This window comes from Plasmopara halstedii (genome assembly GCF_900000015.1).
Source record: "Plasmopara halstedii genome assembly, contig: Scaffold_1651, whole genome shotgun sequence".
NCBI classification, from domain to species: Eukaryota; Oomycota; class Peronosporomycetes; order Peronosporales; family Peronosporaceae; genus Plasmopara; species Plasmopara halstedii.
The window spans coordinates 706,854-724,626 of record NW_020188562.1 but is presented as its reverse complement, the minus strand read 5'-3'; the positions used below and the strand labels follow the sequence as shown (position 1 = coordinate 724,626).

Sequence of the window (17,773 nt, the reverse complement as noted above, 5' to 3'; positions counted from 1 at the left end):
AATCGGGGCGATTAAGGGCGAGAATGACATCACGCCGCGCTTTTCGTCGCCTTCTCGAGTCGAGAAATTATGCTCAAAGACGGCAGTCAAGAGACGACCAATGCCGAACGAGGGCTCTATCACCGATGGAACGAACTTTTCCTCGCTCACCATCTTTTCCACCACTTTGATACTAACCATATCACGCTGCAACATATACTGCTTACCATCGCATAGCGGGCCAAGCGTCGCTTCGCCTTTGGAAGCCAAATCATCTTCGAAAGCCTGTGCGCATAACACATCGTGTTTAAGCGACTCAAGTGCCTCAAGAATTATGGCCACGTCAGCCTTGAAAGTGCGACCCATCTTGCCCTTATTGGATTTGATTTCCACAATCTGGCGCTTTTCAGGCGTATCAAATTTGTGTGTGCCTAGCATCTCGACCTTGCTCTTCTTTGCATGTACCGACAAATCGTAGCACGAGCGGTCAGCGTGGCCTGCACACTCAACCCAGCCGGAGCTCAGCTTAATTTCCAGATCCCAGCAGTCCGTAGCATAGTGAGCCATCTCAGTGCTTAAATGTTGACGGAAGCGCAAGCGGTTCATGTCAATACCAATAGCTTCGCAAAAAGTGTACGTACGCGCAAGATAGTACGCCAAACTTTCATTATTGATGATATTCTGCTCCACAGCAGCGCCACATGTCATTTGCACGGCTTTTCCATGAGTAAGCTGATTGTCCTTCGTGAGTAAAGGCAGCTTTAAATCTCTGACAGTCGAAAATTTAGCGTGGCTCTTGTCTCTTGGATTCACAAAAAACTCAATTTCAGCCTGTTGAAACTCACGCACACGTAGAAGACCGGCGCGGGGCGATATCTCATTTCGAAATGCACTACCAATCTGAGCACAGCCAAAAGGTACTTTGCCAGCATTGTACTCGAGCAAACGGCGAAAATTGAGGAATATTCCTTGAGCGGTCTCAGGACGCAAGTAGCCAACCAAGCCACCTTCTGGACCAATCGCACACTTAAACATAAGGTTAAATGGAACGGGGAAACTCAGGTCCGCACCGGTGCCTGGTGCTTTGATGGCATACTCTTGAAATACAGCGTGAATCTCTTCTGGCGAGTACGATTCGGCCATCGTGGCGTGCATTTCGTGCTTCTCCCGCTCTTCTTGACTCAGGTCAGGATGCTTGTCTAAGAAATTTTCGACGTGGTCCTCAAGTAACTTGTCCGCTCGGTAGCACTCACCAGACTTGGTACACTTCACCATGAGATCCGTAAAGCGATCAACGTGGCCTGATGTTTTCAGTACCACTTCAGGCATCAGATTTGTACACTCAACCTCTAAAAGTTTGTCGAAAAAGACAAAGTGGCGACGCCAGAGCTGCAATAGATTGCTCTTAAGCGCACAAGCAGGTGGCCCAAAATCATAGAAGCCACCCACACCACCATAAATCTCAAAGCTTGGTACCACAAACATCTTGCGTAGCAACAAGTCGTCCAACGCTTTCTTGTCGCTCTTGCTCAGTCCATCCTCAGCGGGGCCTTGGAGAGCTGACTGTGTTTCTAATTCAAGTTTGAGCTTTTTTAACTCGTCCACTGCCGCCTTAACAGTTTCAGCTGCTGCACCTTCCTGCTTAAGTTTTCGCACCTGCTCCCCTTGACGCGTTACGGACGCGCGCATAGTATCCAAGTCAACAACCATATTTTCCGATTTGAATTGTGTGTCTGAACCAAGGATTTCAAAATCCAAAGATGATGTACATGACATAAAATAAATAGGCTAAATTAGAGTGTAGGGCTAGGTAGAATTTCTGTTGAAGTTGCCTTTTTACATCAAACTACACAAAAAAGCCGGAGAAGGGAGGACCTGTCAACAACATCTTGAGCTTCGTGGTGTGCTATGCCTCGTTCGTTTTGAGCCCACATCGCAACTGGCAGCCCAGACAACATTTACGTAACCTTTACGACGACAGCAATGCTTCGCCACGCATCGGCACGACTGTCGAGACCTGCCACTTGCATAGCCCGTAAGAACCTCGAACGTTCACCGTTTGTGGCATTCTCGGCGTCAGCTTCGTCTAGACCTGCTGTCCCTACTGCCGTGGTATTGCCAAGCAAAGCTCATGAATTCTCATCACTGGATCAAAAAACAAATGAAAAGACTTCACTTTCGAAAGAATTTACGAATACCGAGCGCATTTTCGCCACAAAAACGACACCAGAACTCGTGCGCGCATACGTCGTTTACTTAATGTCACAATTTCGTCCCCTTGTGCAACATAGTAGCGAGCTCCTAGACCTTTCGTACAAAGTCGCAGGCGCCACATTTACAAATGCGCTGCTTCGTGCGACTTTCTTTGGTCACTTTTGCGCTGGTGAAGACGTAAATGAAATTCGTACTGTTATTCGCAAGCTTGAATCCGCTGGCATTGGTGCCATACTTGACTTTGCTGCTGAGGCAGACGTCGAGCAGCCACGCGATCTAAACGGTGTGGACCAAAATTTGGTATCTGCTCGCACTTATGCTTACGACGGCGAAGCGGCATGCGACGCCAATGCTGCCATCTCACGCCACGCTATCATTGACGCCAGCGAGGCAGCGTCGGCTGGGGAAGCCGCTTTTGTGGCAATCAAGTGCACGGCGCTCGGCAAGCCAGAATTACTTATGCGCATGTCGGCCATCATTGTGCAGGCGCAATTGCTATTTCACACGCTGGATGGCCCTAATTTTTCGCGTGCCAAGTCGCGCTATCTTGAGCGTATGATTGACTACCCTACGCTAAGTGCTGGCCTTTATAACGCAGGTGTGAACGCTACTGAAGAGGAAATTCAGAAATTATTTAAAGCGCTGGATCACTCATCTGGTGACGGCGTAATTGATTATGTGGACTGGGTGAGCTTTCTGGATCCATTGGACTTAACCATGGGTCCTTTGACTCAATTTATTGAGGAAAAGCCACTGACAGACTATGAGAAGACTCAGCTGAGTAATATGATTCGCCGCCTTGAGTCGCTTGCTCATGACGCTGCCGAGCGTGGCGTGAAGCTAATGGTGGACGCTGAACAGACGTACATGCAACCGGCGATTGATCACCTTACGCTCAACCTGCAACGCAAGTACAACCGCGACGGTAGTGACGTCATTTACAACACCTTTCAGTGTTATCTCAAAATGTCGAGTGATCGTATTGACATTGATCTCGAGCGTGCTCGTCGCGAGAAATTTCGATTTGCTGCCAAAGTAGTGCGTGGTGCTTACATGGTACAGGAGCGCAAGCGTGCTCGAGACAAGGGATACACTGATCCAATTCACGATACCATTGAGGATACCCACATGAATTATGACGCCCAGGTGTCAAAACTGCTGCAGCATAATCATTTAGCGAGTTTTATGGTGGCATCGCACAATGAAAAATCGGTGGTTAAAACGGTGGAGCAGATGCAAGAGATTGGGATCAATCGTGCTACTGGCGGTGTCTACTTCGGTCAGCTTCTTGGCATGTGCGATCATGTGTCCTACACACTTGGTGCGAAAGCTTATAAGGTGTTCAAATACGTGCCCTATGGTCCTATCCGTGAGGTGCTACCGTATCTTATCCGACGTGCTCAGGAAAATTCGGGCGTTATGAGCGGAGCTCAATTGGAGATGCGCATGCTTAGGACAGAAATCAAGCGCCGCATTTTTGGATGAGCAATCAATTATTTGAGTTGCCAGGACGGCATTGTGTAATATAAAGATAAACGCCTCCCCATTCATCAAGACGTGAGCAAAGGTAGCTGCTGACAAATGAAGGATTACCGGAAAAATACTTTTTGTGATGATTTCAGCGGAGTAAGGTACTCTTATAGTACAGGTCAAAGTGCATCACTGTGTAACCCAGAATAGATCATAACCTCATACTCAATTGTATTATTCTACTCGCTAAGTGATATATTTAAAATATCACCTTATCAGGTACTTGATAATGGGGCGTGGCGAATATTATCGCAACAAGTATGGAGGTGGTGGTCGTGGTGGTCGTGGACGAGGTCAAAACGATAGCAAAGGATTTAAACAACGAGTGCAAGCGCCTTTGAGCTCGGCTACTTGGGATCAACTGGCCAATATATTGCAAAAGATTCACTCGAGCAATTACGGTGCATATCATGATTTGGAACGCGCATTTAAATTTCAGAGCGAAAGTCTTAACTTTACTCTCGAATTCGATCACATTCAAAGTGATCCATACGCCAGCCCTTCACGGGCTCACGTGACAGTTTCTGCTTCGTCAGCTGCATTTTCAACCGAGATGCACGAAGACAAGATTCGCAATGTGGCACTGTGCGACTATTTAACTCGGATCTTTGCGGTCACTGCTCACAATTGCGGGGCTAATGTTAGAAAACAAAGTAATTCCTGGCATGGCACTAAGGGTGGTGATATCTTGATTGATACGCCAGGTCAACATGTTATTGAACGCTCAAGTGTTAACGTACTGGTTAATGGAGACGTGGAAGTCCGCTTCAACACTAATTTACCCGCTCGTGGTCGCACGATCTGTGGAGATTATGCGTACACAATATTAGTTGAGACTTTGCCGAAGTTGATAGAGCAATCGTTACTGCTTCGAAATTTGGATGTGAACCACTTGTGGAAGCACTTGCATTCAGTGGAAGACCAGGAGACTTTAAGAGGAATGCTGAAGGACGAGGGTCTTGTAGGATTTGTACGTGACGGAGCGATACTACCTCGACAATCAGGAGCTTCGGATCTACCATTAGATAGTGATAAAGCGATCCAATTCAAGTCACCGAAGTCGCTACGTAAAGTTTTTAAGCTTCCTAATTGTGGAGAAGTCACTGGCATGGGGATTCCTCGAGGTGTGACATTGTTTGTCGGGGGAGGATTTCATGGTAAAAGTACAATACTCAAGGCGTTAGAAGTTGGTGTGTACAATCACATACCATCGGATGGACGAGAGTTTGTGGTGGTCGATCCTCACGCTGCTAAGATTCGTTCGGAAGACTCGCGTAGTGTAGTTTGCACAGATATCAGTGCATTCATCAACAATCTACCGTTTAAACAGGATACCACCTGCTTCTCAACTGCCGATGCTTCGGGAAGTACTTCACAAGCGGCGAATATCATTGAAGCTTTGGAAGTAGGGGCGACGACCTTACTAATTGACGAAGACACTTGTGCCACGAACTTTATGATTCGAGATTGGAAAATGCAGCAACTTGTGGCGAAAGAGAAAGAGCCCATAACACCATTCATTTCAAAAGTGCAGGCCCTTTTCAAAGGGCTTGGTGTCTCGTCGATCCTAGTTATTGGCGGTGCAGGCGATTACTTCTCAGTTGCTGACCATGTAATTATGATGGATGCATACGAACCACGAAATGTGACTAATGAGGCCAAAACAATTGCGAGCAAATATGGCGAAATTAGTCAAGACGTGGTCTTTGGTGATTTTAAATCGCGGATCCCTCTAAGTCAAGGATTTGAGGCAAAAGGCAAAGTTGTCGCGCGAGGTCTTGACAAAATTCAATACGGCGAGGTAAGTATTGAACAGAAATTGATTTGGGACGATTGACTGAAGACAAATGCGTGCTTGTGTTGTCTTGCAGGTAGATCTGGATCTGAGCGCAGTGGAGCAAATTGTAGAGCCGAGCCAAGTGCGAACGATTGCTGACGCCCTGCAAAAAGCTCAATCTTACATGGACGGCAAGCGCACTCTCATGGTGCAGTAATGACGGATGCCGCTTTATATAAACGATTTGTTCACTCTTTTGTGCCATCGTGGTTGTGCAGGAAGTGCTTACCAAGCTTGAAAGCGATATGGATTCTTCAGGATCACTTGATGTTATTAGTATTTTTAAGAAGTCAGGCTTTTACACTCGACCTCGCAAGCTCGAGGTACGTTGCTGGCTCTCAGTATCAGACATCTTAGCTGTAAGGCTTACAATTTGTGTTATTTGTCGCGCAGTTGGCTGCTGCATTTAATCGCTTACGAACAGCTACAATAACGCAGTAGAGTGTAAAGAGGGGTGGAAGGCTAATTCTGGTACATATTTTAATGGCGTTCATCGCGTTTTTGCTCGACTAGTACTTCTGAACTTCTCGCACACATTGTGCACATGTGGTAACAATTATCATGAAGAGTGTATCATTACTATATGTAGAAGCCTCACTAAAGCAATCAACTACCAAACAACACCTCTTCTTCGCCTCCTTCCGACTTTTTGTCTTCAAAAGCACGTCCATTTTCTACAAATCGTCGACGTTTCAAAGAGCTCACGTGAGCTGTTTGTCCATCACCCACGTGACTTTCCGAGTCAGTACCGCCTAAGGCCGAATTGTCGAAGGCAAGAGAGTCAGAATCTATCAAACAGCAATCGAGCTTAAATCTCAAAGAAGTTTATGTGATTAGGATAGCATCGTACATGTAGACCCAAGATATGTTGTATCTTCCTGACCGTTCAATATGTCTTCTGTATGCAGCTCACGAACGGGGACCGGTACACTAGTAAGGCGCTTGCATGTCCGCTTGTTGTGCCCTTTAACACTGCATACACTGCATGCAAGCTTATCCTGCTTCGGGTCGCCAAATTGCTGAATTTGCTGTACTTTGCGTGGGCGCCCACGCGTCTTTGGAAGCGGATGTGGGATCGTAATCCCGTCAGTCGGTACCGTTGAAATGTCAATTGGGGTAATCCGTCCAGCATAAAGCGTCTTCAGAGATGTCATTAGAAATATACGTGGAATGACATCCGTGCGCAGCATGCCTGCATGGTTCACGGCAAGAAAGACGTGTAAACATGGGAAGCGTGAAACGTCATATTCGCCACAGGTACATGTCTGCTTGGCGAAATTTACTATCCGGCCAGCGCTGGTTTGTTTGTCAATCACTTCAAACTCACTCTCTGACGTTCGCACGACATCAAAACGAGCGGCTTCTCTTTCATATTCCGCTGCTAGCGAATGGAACTCAGCTGGGTACTCCGAGCTCAAATGTCCATAGCGTTCGTAGCGCTGAAAGAGAGTTCGCGCTACCTGTGAAACCCATCCCACCAGTATCATTAGCGGTGGCTTTGAACACAGCGCTTCCACCCATTGCATAGACGAATCCAAAGACAACGTCGATCTTGCAGGAGCTAAGTGAGCAAATGCAGCAGGTTGCACTGACTGGCGAATAAAAATTTCTACTTCGTTTGATTGTGGACAGTCTGGGAAGACTGAGTGTATCGCTCGAGTCAGTTTTTCACCGCGACTGTGTACTAGTGACGCTATGGAACGCTCTAAGTCGGGGAACGCACGTTGCAATTGCTGTACAAAGAATCGCCAGTCATTCTCTGTTTCTGCCGGAGCAAGTCCAATGGCAATTGGTACATTGTCCCCCATCGCATCTTGCGCCGTCGCAGTAAACACGACTCCCCCAAAAGCCGATGTCACTAGAAACACACTCAAAAGCATCGATCCACGGCAATTTCTCAATGCCTCTTGTAGTGGCTTTGGGCACAAGAATGCTCTTGCAAAAACTTTGGCCGTGAGTTTATCAGCTGTTGGCGGGATTTGGGCATTGTCTCGATGTTCGAAAGCCACTAAGCTGCCGGCATTTGTTTCTGCAAAAGCGCGCAAGTATCCCTCTATTTTCATATACGATGACGAGTCTTCATCCTTTCGTTGCTTCCGAAACGCACTAAGTGCTCTCCACGCGGTCATATATGACGGTTTAACACCAAATTTTTCTTTCATTATGTCACTCACATCTTTCGGCTTGACAGCGTCTCGACCACCTCTAGAATTCGCTAATTGACCCATAAATGGCAACGCTGTCTCGAGCAATGCAGAGGCCGTAACTGTCGATGTGCGCCCTTTTTCATCTGAACCGGTTTGTGTTGTAACTGTCTCGGTGGTAGCGGTAAGGCGTGCATGGAGCACGGGGCATGTGGGTGAGTGGTCAAAGATTGCGCGAGTGACGTACACTTTTCCATTAGCGTGGCGATTAGCTGAAACAACAAAGTCACAGAGTTGCCTGGCTGCTACTTCCGAGTCTTTATTGATCCCAACACGGCGCTTCCGTTGTCTCCAGGACGGACAACGAGCCTCCACTCGTTGTGGACTACTATGTTGCATGTAATACGGAGCGTTTCTTTGAACAGAAAGCACTTTAAGAGCTCGACGTAGCTCATTCATGTCATTATAACTCTCTTCGAATGGTGAAAACCTGGAAATTCCCATAGCAGCCTCAGCCTTCGGTGATACAAAGTAAAGCGACTCAGGCACAGTAGTTTCTTCCAGTGCATCGTTCGTGGCAGCTAATGAATCGTTATCGTTTGGCGGTGAGGATGGAGACGCTGGTTGCTCAGAGGTTGCACGAGATGAAGCAGGATCGGAAGATGGCATGCTCGTAAATATCGCGGCTAGAATGGGAATATCGGAATTTGTGCCTGGATGACCTGAAATATTACGAAACTTGAGCTCAAGAAATGTCCTTAAAGTATGAGAAATTATCAAATCTATTTTACAAGATACTATTACGACATTAAATGATTGCTATACATTATTTATTCCGTAAAAGTCGATGAAGGAATCCAGCGTCCCGTCAGTAGTCGAGATGCAGCATCAAATACGTTCGAATGCGTCGCGGCTTCAAGATTACTACTCAGATCTTTACGCATGGGAAAAACGCATTGGTCAAGAAGAATTAGCACGCAAAAAAACTTCGAAAACCACATCAAGTTCAGCAACAGCGTTACCGCCTCGGTCAGTCAATATCATTAGTGGAAACAATCGCTGCAAAGATGTTGCTGCTGACCATATGAAAGCGATGGATGCGCACACTCATGACAAAGGATACAAACGATGGGAGAAGTTTGACGTTGTACGCATCTACTAGCTGTTGCAGTCGTAGTTGGTATACTGACAGCAGTATTTTTTTATGCAGGATGCTGCATTGAAAAAAGCAGACAAAGAGGACAATCCTCAACTTTGTAATGAGTCCCCTATAGCCACGCAAAATCTCTCGTGTCAAGTGGCGGCTACAAAAAAGACGCCGGCGTCTTTGACAGCGTCAAAAACTCGCGAAGAGCTTGAGAGAGAAGATGGTAATTTGCATTATAAACAGGGTGACTTTGTGGCTGCAATTAAGAGCTATACTCGCTGTTTGGGATATAATCCACAGAATGTGGTGGTGCTTTCAAATCGTGCCATGGCGTATTTGAAGAATCGGGAGTATACCAATGCTGAAGATGACTGTACGCTGGCTTTAGAAACAGACTTGACGCATGTCAAGTCATATATGCGTCGAGGAACTGCTCGCAATTCGTTAGGAAAGCATCGGCTGGCATTGCTCGACTTTCAGCAAGCTGCAACGCTGGATCCAAAAAGTCGTCAGATTCAAACACAGCTGCAGTCCACTCGAGAGCTCATTCGAATGGCGATAAAACGATCTCCAAAACGAACAGAATTCACAATCAAAGTCGTTAACGAGAAAAGTGGTATCGAAGATAAGAAGGACATCAATTCTTCAGTTCAGGAGAGAACGGAAAAGTCTTCATTGCCTTCCTCACAATCTCCGTCTCCCGCGATTTCAGCATCATCTGGTAGTAGATCGGATGACGCAGATAAACACTTAATTTTCTTTCCAAAATTTCCAAAGAAGGCACCGGCAACTTCATATGAGTTTGCTCGTGTTTGGAAGACGTTGGCTTTGCGTGGAGATGAAGAGCAGAAGTGTCGCTTGCTACATTTACGTGCTGATTACTTGCGCATAATCGATCCACCTGCTCTAAGCGCAGTGTTTAAAAGTGGAATGGAGTCTGATGTGCTATGTGAAATATTTCACACTCTTCGCCATGCTATTTTGATTCAGATAACAAATGAAGCAGTTTCGAAGGAAAGCGTGATGTTTGCACTAGCGCTGGCTTCCGAACTGACCAAAGTGCCACGTTTTAACATGATTATTATGCTCTTATCCAGTCGTGAGAAAGTAGATATCCTGTGGGTTATCAACCGCCTGGCAGTGCTGATAAAGAACAATTATGAGAGTAGAGCGCAAGAAGTGGCTGATCTTTTTCAATTATACGAGCTATCTTAGCAATCAGTTGAGCCAAATGAGACTCATTTTCTACACCCATTGTTAAATATCCTCTTACTTGCTGCAGCTCTTGGTCGCTATTCTGCATGTAGCAGCATCCTCAAGCGATGACTGTGTGAGCTCCAACTCTGAAATTTTGTAATATTTCTTGATAAGCTGTAAGTCTTTGCTGGTTAAATGGGATCCAAGCTTGCTAAAAGGCACTTGGTTGCCTTCAACAAGTGTCTCCACCGCCTTCAGCTTCTCGTCGTCAGCATCAAACACACAAACTAAAAGTAACGTAGTGTCATTACTGAAGCCAAATCGCTTGAGAGATTCTGATACATTGCGTGATCCAGACATGTTAAAGACCAGCTCGGCGTGCAGACTTCGCGTTGTGAGGCGGTTAGACGCATCGCACTGGAGAGCACGTAAGGCAGCTGAATGCACCTGGAATGGGCCAGCAATCTGAGTCAAAGTATAAGATTTCATACTGGTTATAAAATAAATTTCGAGAAAGCCACAAGTGGCGTAATAGCCAAGAGTACCAGATGCGCATTGATCATTGCGACGTCAAACTTCTTGTCTAACAAACCTTGCCGCAGCGCTGGACTATTCTTCACTTCTGTGTAATACGCCACGTGGAGTGATCTGCACAATCGTTGCAAAGCATGCTTAGACACTTGTATATCAAATATTGTCGTCATCCAAAGCCTCACCGGTTGCCGAACAATGGATAAGTAAGCTTTTCTAGTGACATGGACGATCGGATGGTTGTTTAAACATATCAATAAATCGATGATTGCATTTTTGAACAATTTGTCGCTTAAAATGAAATTGGTCAGTGAGCAAAATTCTGTCATTTTTCAATAGCTAATCCATAGTCTAAAACACTCATTTTTGCGAATCAAAGTTTCATGTTACTATGATCGCTACCGCTGCTCAAACTCTGCCGCCGCAGCACCGAGTGAATGAACGAGCACATCAATCACAGATGTGACAATCACGTCGGTTTTAACGATGAGATCAATGAATTCACCCAGCCAATATCGTCTACAAGTATCTACCATTCCTTTAAGTGGTTCAAGAGAAAGGGTGACTGAAGCCAAAGAAGAGTAGCCATACATGAGGTGGACCCCCACTGCACTTAATAGCACTTGTAGTCCCTTGATTTTCCGTTTTCCGTATATGTAGATTTTTTCTATTTCAATTGTTCCGTAGACTACACGGCTGCGAGTCGTACTCAAATCTTCTCGCCCGGAGCTTGTATCACCCATGTCAGTTAGCTCTTTTATAACATTTATGGTTCTACATCGACCGCCACACACTCGCTAATGAAGTCTGCGATATCCACTAGCATCGTCAGTCAATATCTGGGCGTCGACTGATTTTGCTTTTGAGTATCCAGACGCCCCTACTGGGTTTGCCATAGCTAGAAACTGAGTTCGCCATCGCTAGCAACGATAGATAGCCGTGCTTTCTGCAATATTCTAGCCCTTGCTCCTTTTGGACACCCTTTCCTATTTGTCTCACTTATTCGCAAGTGCAACATTTGCGTCTCTCACCGCTTTCATGGAGATCTTATTGAGCTTCGAGCCTCGAATCTCTATCCTTAAAATTGCGCTTAATGCGCTAGCTTTTATACATGCCGATGGTAGACCGCCCATTTGTGCAAGGTACAACATTTTCACTCACCGAATAAAACACGTCATCAGGCTCAAGATTTTCTATGCCCACACACGCAACAGCGTAGTTTTAAAACCGCTCGATCGATACATCTTCAAAATCATCCCAAATTCGATGTTATCAGTCACTTGATGGAAATTAACGTGTAGCATAAAATCATGTGTATAAACGTTGCTTTGTATGTCGTTCAGCAGCCCGATGTGTTTAAAGCACCCAATTATTGTTTTGATATCAGGTCCGTTCAAGCGGTTGACAACCACCGAGCAATTTTAAAATGCATTGGTATGACTTGCTGAAGCTAGTCTCGGTTTTGCTTCTGTATTCGGCGCGGCTGAGAGCTTCATCAAAGCCGTTTTGAAGTCTCCACAAACAAGTAGTCTCACATTCTCGTTATGACTCCGTCAGCTCCTGAAAAGGTAGTACGTTCGGCTGTTGTACAGACTAAGACTGACACAACGCAGTTCCTTTAACACAAAAAAATTGTCGATTTGACAGTCAGGAAGGGCCTTCGTTATATATTCGGCCTCACTCTGCCCACGATGCCTCAACCTCTTGAGGTATTTGACTACTTTACCATCGCAAAGAATGAACTACCCCGTGCAAGCTTTGTCAAATTGAGTGCATAATTCATGCTGGAGCTAGTGCTGTGCAAAAGATAGAGACATCTAATAGAAGGAAAAAAAACATATTTGACGTAGATGAAAGATTTATTGGCCTGGATGGACTTACACTAATCAGCAAATAAGCAGATCGTATCTGAGAAGCACAGAAATAATTAGCAATCCACCGATTTGGAAATGGGATGGTTACAAACTCAATGTCTACTTCGCAGCAGGCGAGGACGACGAGTGCCGCCGATCGTCTTAGTTCGATGCTATGAATGTTCCGTGCTGAGACAGAAAGTGCGGGACGCGTCATGCGAGTCCAGATGATTGCGGTAGTTTCATCACGTGAGATAGTTTATATTCATTGGTGCAAGAAAGAATATAATTTATCATTGAAAGCTCCTTATCATGATGACAGACCAAGTTGGCGAATAATATACTGATGTTAACTAATCAATGTTGAGAAGATCAGGGTCCACAGTGCAGCGGCTACTACACACACACTTTATACCCAATAAACGCCCGTGTCACGCATATAGATCATCACTGCAGGAAAAGGTAGTAAGATAGCTGAGCGAAGCAGTCATGCTCTTCAGCTAGTTGTAAGTAGGTGAAAGAAATACGAATATAGTAAGCTTTATCTGGTGCTGCCTTACACAGTCTTGACGCAAGCCGCAGCTTCACTTAGGCACAACAACCTTCAAATCACGGCAGCGCACTACTTTACGCAAGGGTACATCCGTAAGTTATGTGCGTTCCAGACCATCAATGTCATAAAATTTGAGCGTCATCAAGCTTAATTATCATAGCAAAGATTCGTGGATATATGAAGCTACAGGCTGAAGCCTGGATGCTGGTATCAGAAGGTTAAACGCCACTGGCAAATTAGACAATTCTTGTGTCATAATAGCCACCACGAAGGTATTTTGCTCGAGTACATACCACAGTGAGATGGATCGCTGTCACAAACCAGCAGCTGATAACGACTCTCCACTTAGTTGAGGTCGATTTACCAAGATCACTCGACCATGCTCTCAGCAACACATTGATTCTAAGAAGCGTATTTGCGCTGAACACTAGGCTGCATGAATTTTATAATAAGTATGAACAAATCGTCGCTTGATGTTTGCCTTTCTAACGCACGAAAATGAAATTTAATGCCTTTCCCCAATTTCGCTATGGACTTTGCACGGCAGAAAGCGTCAGTGACGTTCCATTATCATTTCAATTCAGACAATTGTCGTGCAATGTGACGATGTCCATTCATAATTTACGTGTTGGGCCTCTTGTTACCACGCCATGCTATTTCTTAGAAAGTTTTTCAAGATTGCAGTTCTACTCTCTGCACTCGGTGCTCAGCAAGTGTTCAAAAAATTTGGCTCCTTCCCGTTATGAGCAGTGTTTGTGACATCCGGTTTGAGAATGATTGCACACATCTCTTCGGGGAATTCTTCCAGTTTCCGAAAACTTCCGCAGCAGTGAGAGAAATCTTACATCCTCTAAGACTAGTCTGGTCACTCGACTCACGGGAAATTAGTTGGTCTCGTCACGAGCCGTGAATATTTATTGCTCCACACGTGGGGCGCGCAAACACGTAGTGCTAATTTAGCAGTAACTTTACATCATAACCTAATTGAATCAATACCTAGCTTCAGAGACTGACCCTTGTGATTGGGATTTACACTCTCCCAAATCCATGAGCTCAAACATAGAAGAATGCGACCCTCAGGCACTTGCACAATCTACGAATCTAACACAGGAGCCAACGGCTCAATATATTATTATCGTCCTGCTGAACACACACTCTGGGAGCCGGCATATGTTGTTGTCCTTTCTCCGTTTGACATAGATATGACCAGCTCATTGCCTCTTTTGCCTTCCGAGAGCAGCCCGAGGCATCTTTCAATAAAATATCACATAATCATAAATCCCTAGAACTGCACGGAAGCTTTTGTAGCTTTGTGTTTTCGGCAAAAGCATTATTGCTTACTGAAAGGCGTGGAGCGAAGTAGTAGGTAAAAGTATATCGCCTACATCTGAGCACGAATGCAAATCATGTTCTCTAGTGCGCTCGTAGATCTTACATTCCTAGCGCGCCATCCAGTTCTCGCGGTCCAAACGTTGTACTTCTCATTTATGCAACGACCGCCGCGCCCACGAAATAGACAGGTCAAGATGGCCTCGTTATGAGTCGCATCCATTAGGAGCCTCTTTATGAAAATGGTAATCGTTGTTGCACCCGGGTTGGGATCAAAGGCATAGCAATAATTAAAGTTCTTAATCCCCGGGAGTAGTGCGCAAGTTCTCGCGTTCTTTGAGGGATACGTATGATTTTGTGCGCTTCCAATACGATTGGTAGGTATGCTGCTACTAATTTATCATGTTAAGAGCGTCTTATTCCCACAATAGACCGTCTTTTCCCACAAGATTGCACGTAACTTTTCATTGTCTCGCGCAACCTTTTAACATTGAAATCGCAAGCCTAACGTGTTATCGCCCCGTTTCGAGAACGGCTGAAAGCATGACCATCTTACTTTCAATCATTGAACGGGATACTTTAAACCAACATCCTTTTAGGCGGCCCTGGATGTTATTCATTGCCATATCATCAAAGCTGGTTAGCACCTTCAGCGAGAAATGACCACCTCCTTTCATTTGGTTGCTATATGCATGGCCGAGACCAAGGTTTCTGTAAAACTGGTCACATTGTCACATAAATAGACGCTAGAACATTACATATTTCGTCTCCGCAAAGAAAATAGTTCCTTTAGTACTCGGTGTTAGTGTAATTAGTGCTTCTCATTGCTACGGAGGTTTCGTGCACTATGCACAGAGGGCGTTTTGACACTCGAATACCGCGCTAATAAACGCATATACGTTGGGTTAGTTGACACCTAGCAGGAGCGATAGTCACTACCGTGACTTGTTGACTGAGTTGATCTACATCTGAAAGCGTCATAAATAGAGAATAGATAGAGAATAAATGTTATCAGGACTAATTCTCGATATCAGCGTTCTGATGTTAAACTTTGTTGACTTTATTAAGAGCAACTAGTTGCCCACAGTCCTGTCAAGACTCAATCATTTACATTAGTACCAACATATCGGTACATATGAGTAGTCACGATATCACTGGAATGTTACGCGGCTTCCATACATTGAACCACATTATAATTACTTCAACTGCACTGAAGTATAATGGATAAAAACGCACAGTTTCGATAGTTTATTTTTTCAATCGGATGGTAAAGTCGTAATCTACAGTCAGTAATTCTAGAGCCGGTAGAGACAAGTAAAACTAATTGTATTCCATGACTCTTCGTTTCAGGGCCCCTAGAGTCGAACAACTGAAACACGGAATTACAAGAATCAGAATGTGAAGTTGAAAAAGAATGACTTTTCCTAGTCAGTATGTAACGTTATCTCTTATCAGCACTACAAATTAGCGCGTCTACAGTGCCGTGGAATGAGTCGACGTGAGACTTGTTGGCAAGAAGAATTAACTCTTGGAAATGAAGTGTCGCAATTACTCCTAAGGGTTGTAAGTCTCCCTACTCTACCCCCCCCAAAGCCCTTATAGAGCCGAAAAAATTACCTATATAAAATACGTGCAACTTGTTGCAAAGTGAAGGTAACGAGATGTTACGGTATGTAAGGGGACTTAATCTGAGTGCATTGTCTATTATGGATGAGTTTGTTATCTTCGCGGAGCTTTAGGTGCGAAGTGTGGTATGGGTATCGCAAAAAAATTTTCATCTTTATTTTTAATTTCACTATGCGGTGATGTTGTATCCCACACCCGTATTGCACCCGGGTAGGAGAGGGATCCATGAAATTGACATGGCTCTGTAAGCCAAATATTTACACGCTTCAATGACCTGTACCATGTAAACAGTAAGACATCATAAACGCTTTTCTTAAACGAAGCACAAACGGGTTCAGTGAGATCGAAAATATCCCGACTGGGTGTCCTGTCTCAACAAAGGTTAGCGGCAAGTTGCGAATTGTGTATGCTAATAACTTTTAAGTGCAATCACTGGAGTTTCTGCGGGAAGCATCGTCTGCTGCAAAATTGTATAGTGACCTTGACCTGATCGAAAGATATAATGTGATGGGCCAGAACCATTATAGATTTTGTGTGATACATACCTGTGTGTGGTTCACATTTACAATAAACCCTGAATAGTTTCATATCTCTCAATTCTGTTATATCATTATTCGGGGGAAATTATTGGTTAAGGGATATTTAAGGCTTTCTGGCCATCATAAATGTCACTTCATCTTTTCTTCTTTTTCGAGAAAACCAGCGGCTCGCTAATAGTGGGCAACATGCGGTGAAGTATGCCAACTGACGCAAGTCCTCTCAGTAAGTGCTGATACACAGACGGGTACTTCCCGTTACACATGGTATGCCCTGTTGGAGATTCTAAGGCCGACTACTTAACTGAAATCCACCTATGGTTTATGTGGACACCTTAGGCGTTGGTCAGCTTAGACTTACAGAGAGAAAGATTTGCTTCTAACCCACTCGCAATGGTAGTGTATGGTGAAGAATTAATCGGAGATCACGCAGTTTCGACATGCTCCAATTGATCAAGAGTGATATCTCAACGCTTATCAAATTTTGTTGCGTATGAGCAAGGATTATTGGGGGTTCTATCTTATAGCCTTTAACGCCACTTCCGTACCCCCTGGTAACACCGTTGGTTTACACGGAATGTCTTTTGAAATCAAGATCAAAAGATTTCAAGAGATATGTATATGAAAATCTTGCGTTTTGGTTGCGAGAAATGAACATCGCTATCGCGGTGGCTGCAATTTGTGATGACAGTAGTCAAGTGGCCTTCGCTATGTTGCATTTGGATGATCATGCAAAGGATTGGGCGATGACATCTGCCCCGGCAACTTTGCCACACGGCAAGAAATGAAGAGAGCCATAAAATCGATGTTCCTTTCACCAAATGTGGCACTTCGACAACGGCCGAAGTTTTTGTCATGCCGTCAAGACAACGGCACATTGTACGACTTTGGAAGAAGCACCTAAGCTTCATTTCAGTATGACAAGCAAATCTCAACCAGAGACAGTGATGGTCACTGTGTCTATGGAGGAACTCAGTTATGGTCCTCTAAGACTGACGTCTGCTGCCAATGTCCGACTACACTTGAAGCTGCAGTTATGATTGCATTTTGTGAGAACTACTGTCAACGTTAATTACGTGGTCAATCGGGAACAACGATTGAAGCAGTGACTGCTACTGCTGAAACTCTAATGCCATTGGATCTTATTGCGGGGACTGTCTGTAGGCAGCAAATTCGCTGATATAGATGTCAACATTTTGGTCACATCCGCCGTGATTGTCCATCGGGAGAGGAACCTCTCAATACGGTTTTTGTCGTAGTGTTCAAACCACGTGGTGCCAATATCATGAGGCCTTCG

The 17,773-nt window shown here is 44.8% G+C and overlaps 6 protein-coding genes across 6 annotated transcripts in view; 3 read left to right on the top strand and 3 right to left on the bottom strand.

The window, feature by feature from the left end:
- The window catches only part of PHALS_02004 (glycine-trna ligase), a gene marked incomplete at both ends in the record, with an annotated part of 1,927 nt that extends 238 nt beyond the window's left edge, over positions 1 to 1,689 (bottom strand). The window contains one exon of the mRNA XM_024716499.1: positions 137 to 1,689. Coding sequence (XP_024582092.1) covers positions 137 to 1,689 — 1,553 coding nt within the window. The remainder of the gene's footprint in view (positions 1 to 136) is intronic.
- Positions 1,690 to 1,962: 273 nt separating this feature from the next.
- PHALS_02003 (proline dehydrogenase mitochondrial-like) lies at positions 1,963 to 3,678 on the top strand (the record flags this gene model as incomplete). The annotated part of the gene is made up of 1 exon (XM_024716498.1): positions 1,963 to 3,678. One exon carries the CDS (start codon positions 1,963 to 1,965, stop codon positions 3,676 to 3,678), a length of 1,716 nt encoding a protein of 571 aa, XP_024582091.1.
- Positions 3,679 to 3,952: 274 nt separating this feature from the next.
- Positions 3,953 to 6,001, top strand: PHALS_02002 (P-loop containing nucleoside triphosphate hydrolase; the record flags this gene model as incomplete). Its single annotated transcript, XM_024716497.1, has 5 exons — positions 3,953 to 3,981; positions 4,030 to 5,524; positions 5,595 to 5,708; positions 5,779 to 5,883; positions 5,954 to 6,001. 5 exons carry the CDS (start codon positions 3,953 to 3,955, stop codon positions 5,999 to 6,001), a joined length of 1,791 nt encoding a protein of 596 aa, XP_024582090.1.
- Positions 6,002 to 6,166: 165 nt separating this feature from the next.
- PHALS_02001 (mutator-like transposase-like protein) lies at positions 6,167 to 8,373 on the bottom strand (the record flags this gene model as incomplete). Its single annotated transcript, XM_024716496.1, has 3 exons — positions 6,167 to 6,348; positions 6,411 to 6,752; positions 6,822 to 8,373. 3 exons carry the CDS (start codon positions 8,371 to 8,373, stop codon positions 6,167 to 6,169), a joined length of 2,076 nt encoding a protein of 691 aa, XP_024582089.1.
- A 178-nt stretch (positions 8,374 to 8,551) lies between these two features.
- On the top strand, positions 8,552 to 10,066 carry PHALS_02000 (Uncharacterized conserved protein, contains LRR repeats; the record flags this gene model as incomplete). The annotated part of the gene is made up of 2 exons (XM_024716495.1): positions 8,552 to 8,851; positions 8,915 to 10,066. The coding sequence occupies 2 exons, from the start codon at positions 8,552 to 8,554 to the stop codon at positions 10,064 to 10,066; spliced, it is 1,452 nt and encodes a 483-aa protein (XP_024582088.1).
- A 54-nt stretch (positions 10,067 to 10,120) lies between these two features.
- PHALS_01999 (kinase binding protein cgi-121 domain containing protein) lies at positions 10,121 to 10,805 on the bottom strand (the record flags this gene model as incomplete). The annotated part of the gene is made up of 3 exons (XM_024716494.1): positions 10,121 to 10,513; positions 10,594 to 10,696; positions 10,765 to 10,805. 3 exons carry the CDS (start codon positions 10,803 to 10,805, stop codon positions 10,121 to 10,123), a joined length of 537 nt encoding a protein of 178 aa, XP_024582087.1.
- Between the last annotated feature and the right edge of the window lie 6,968 nt (positions 10,806 to 17,773).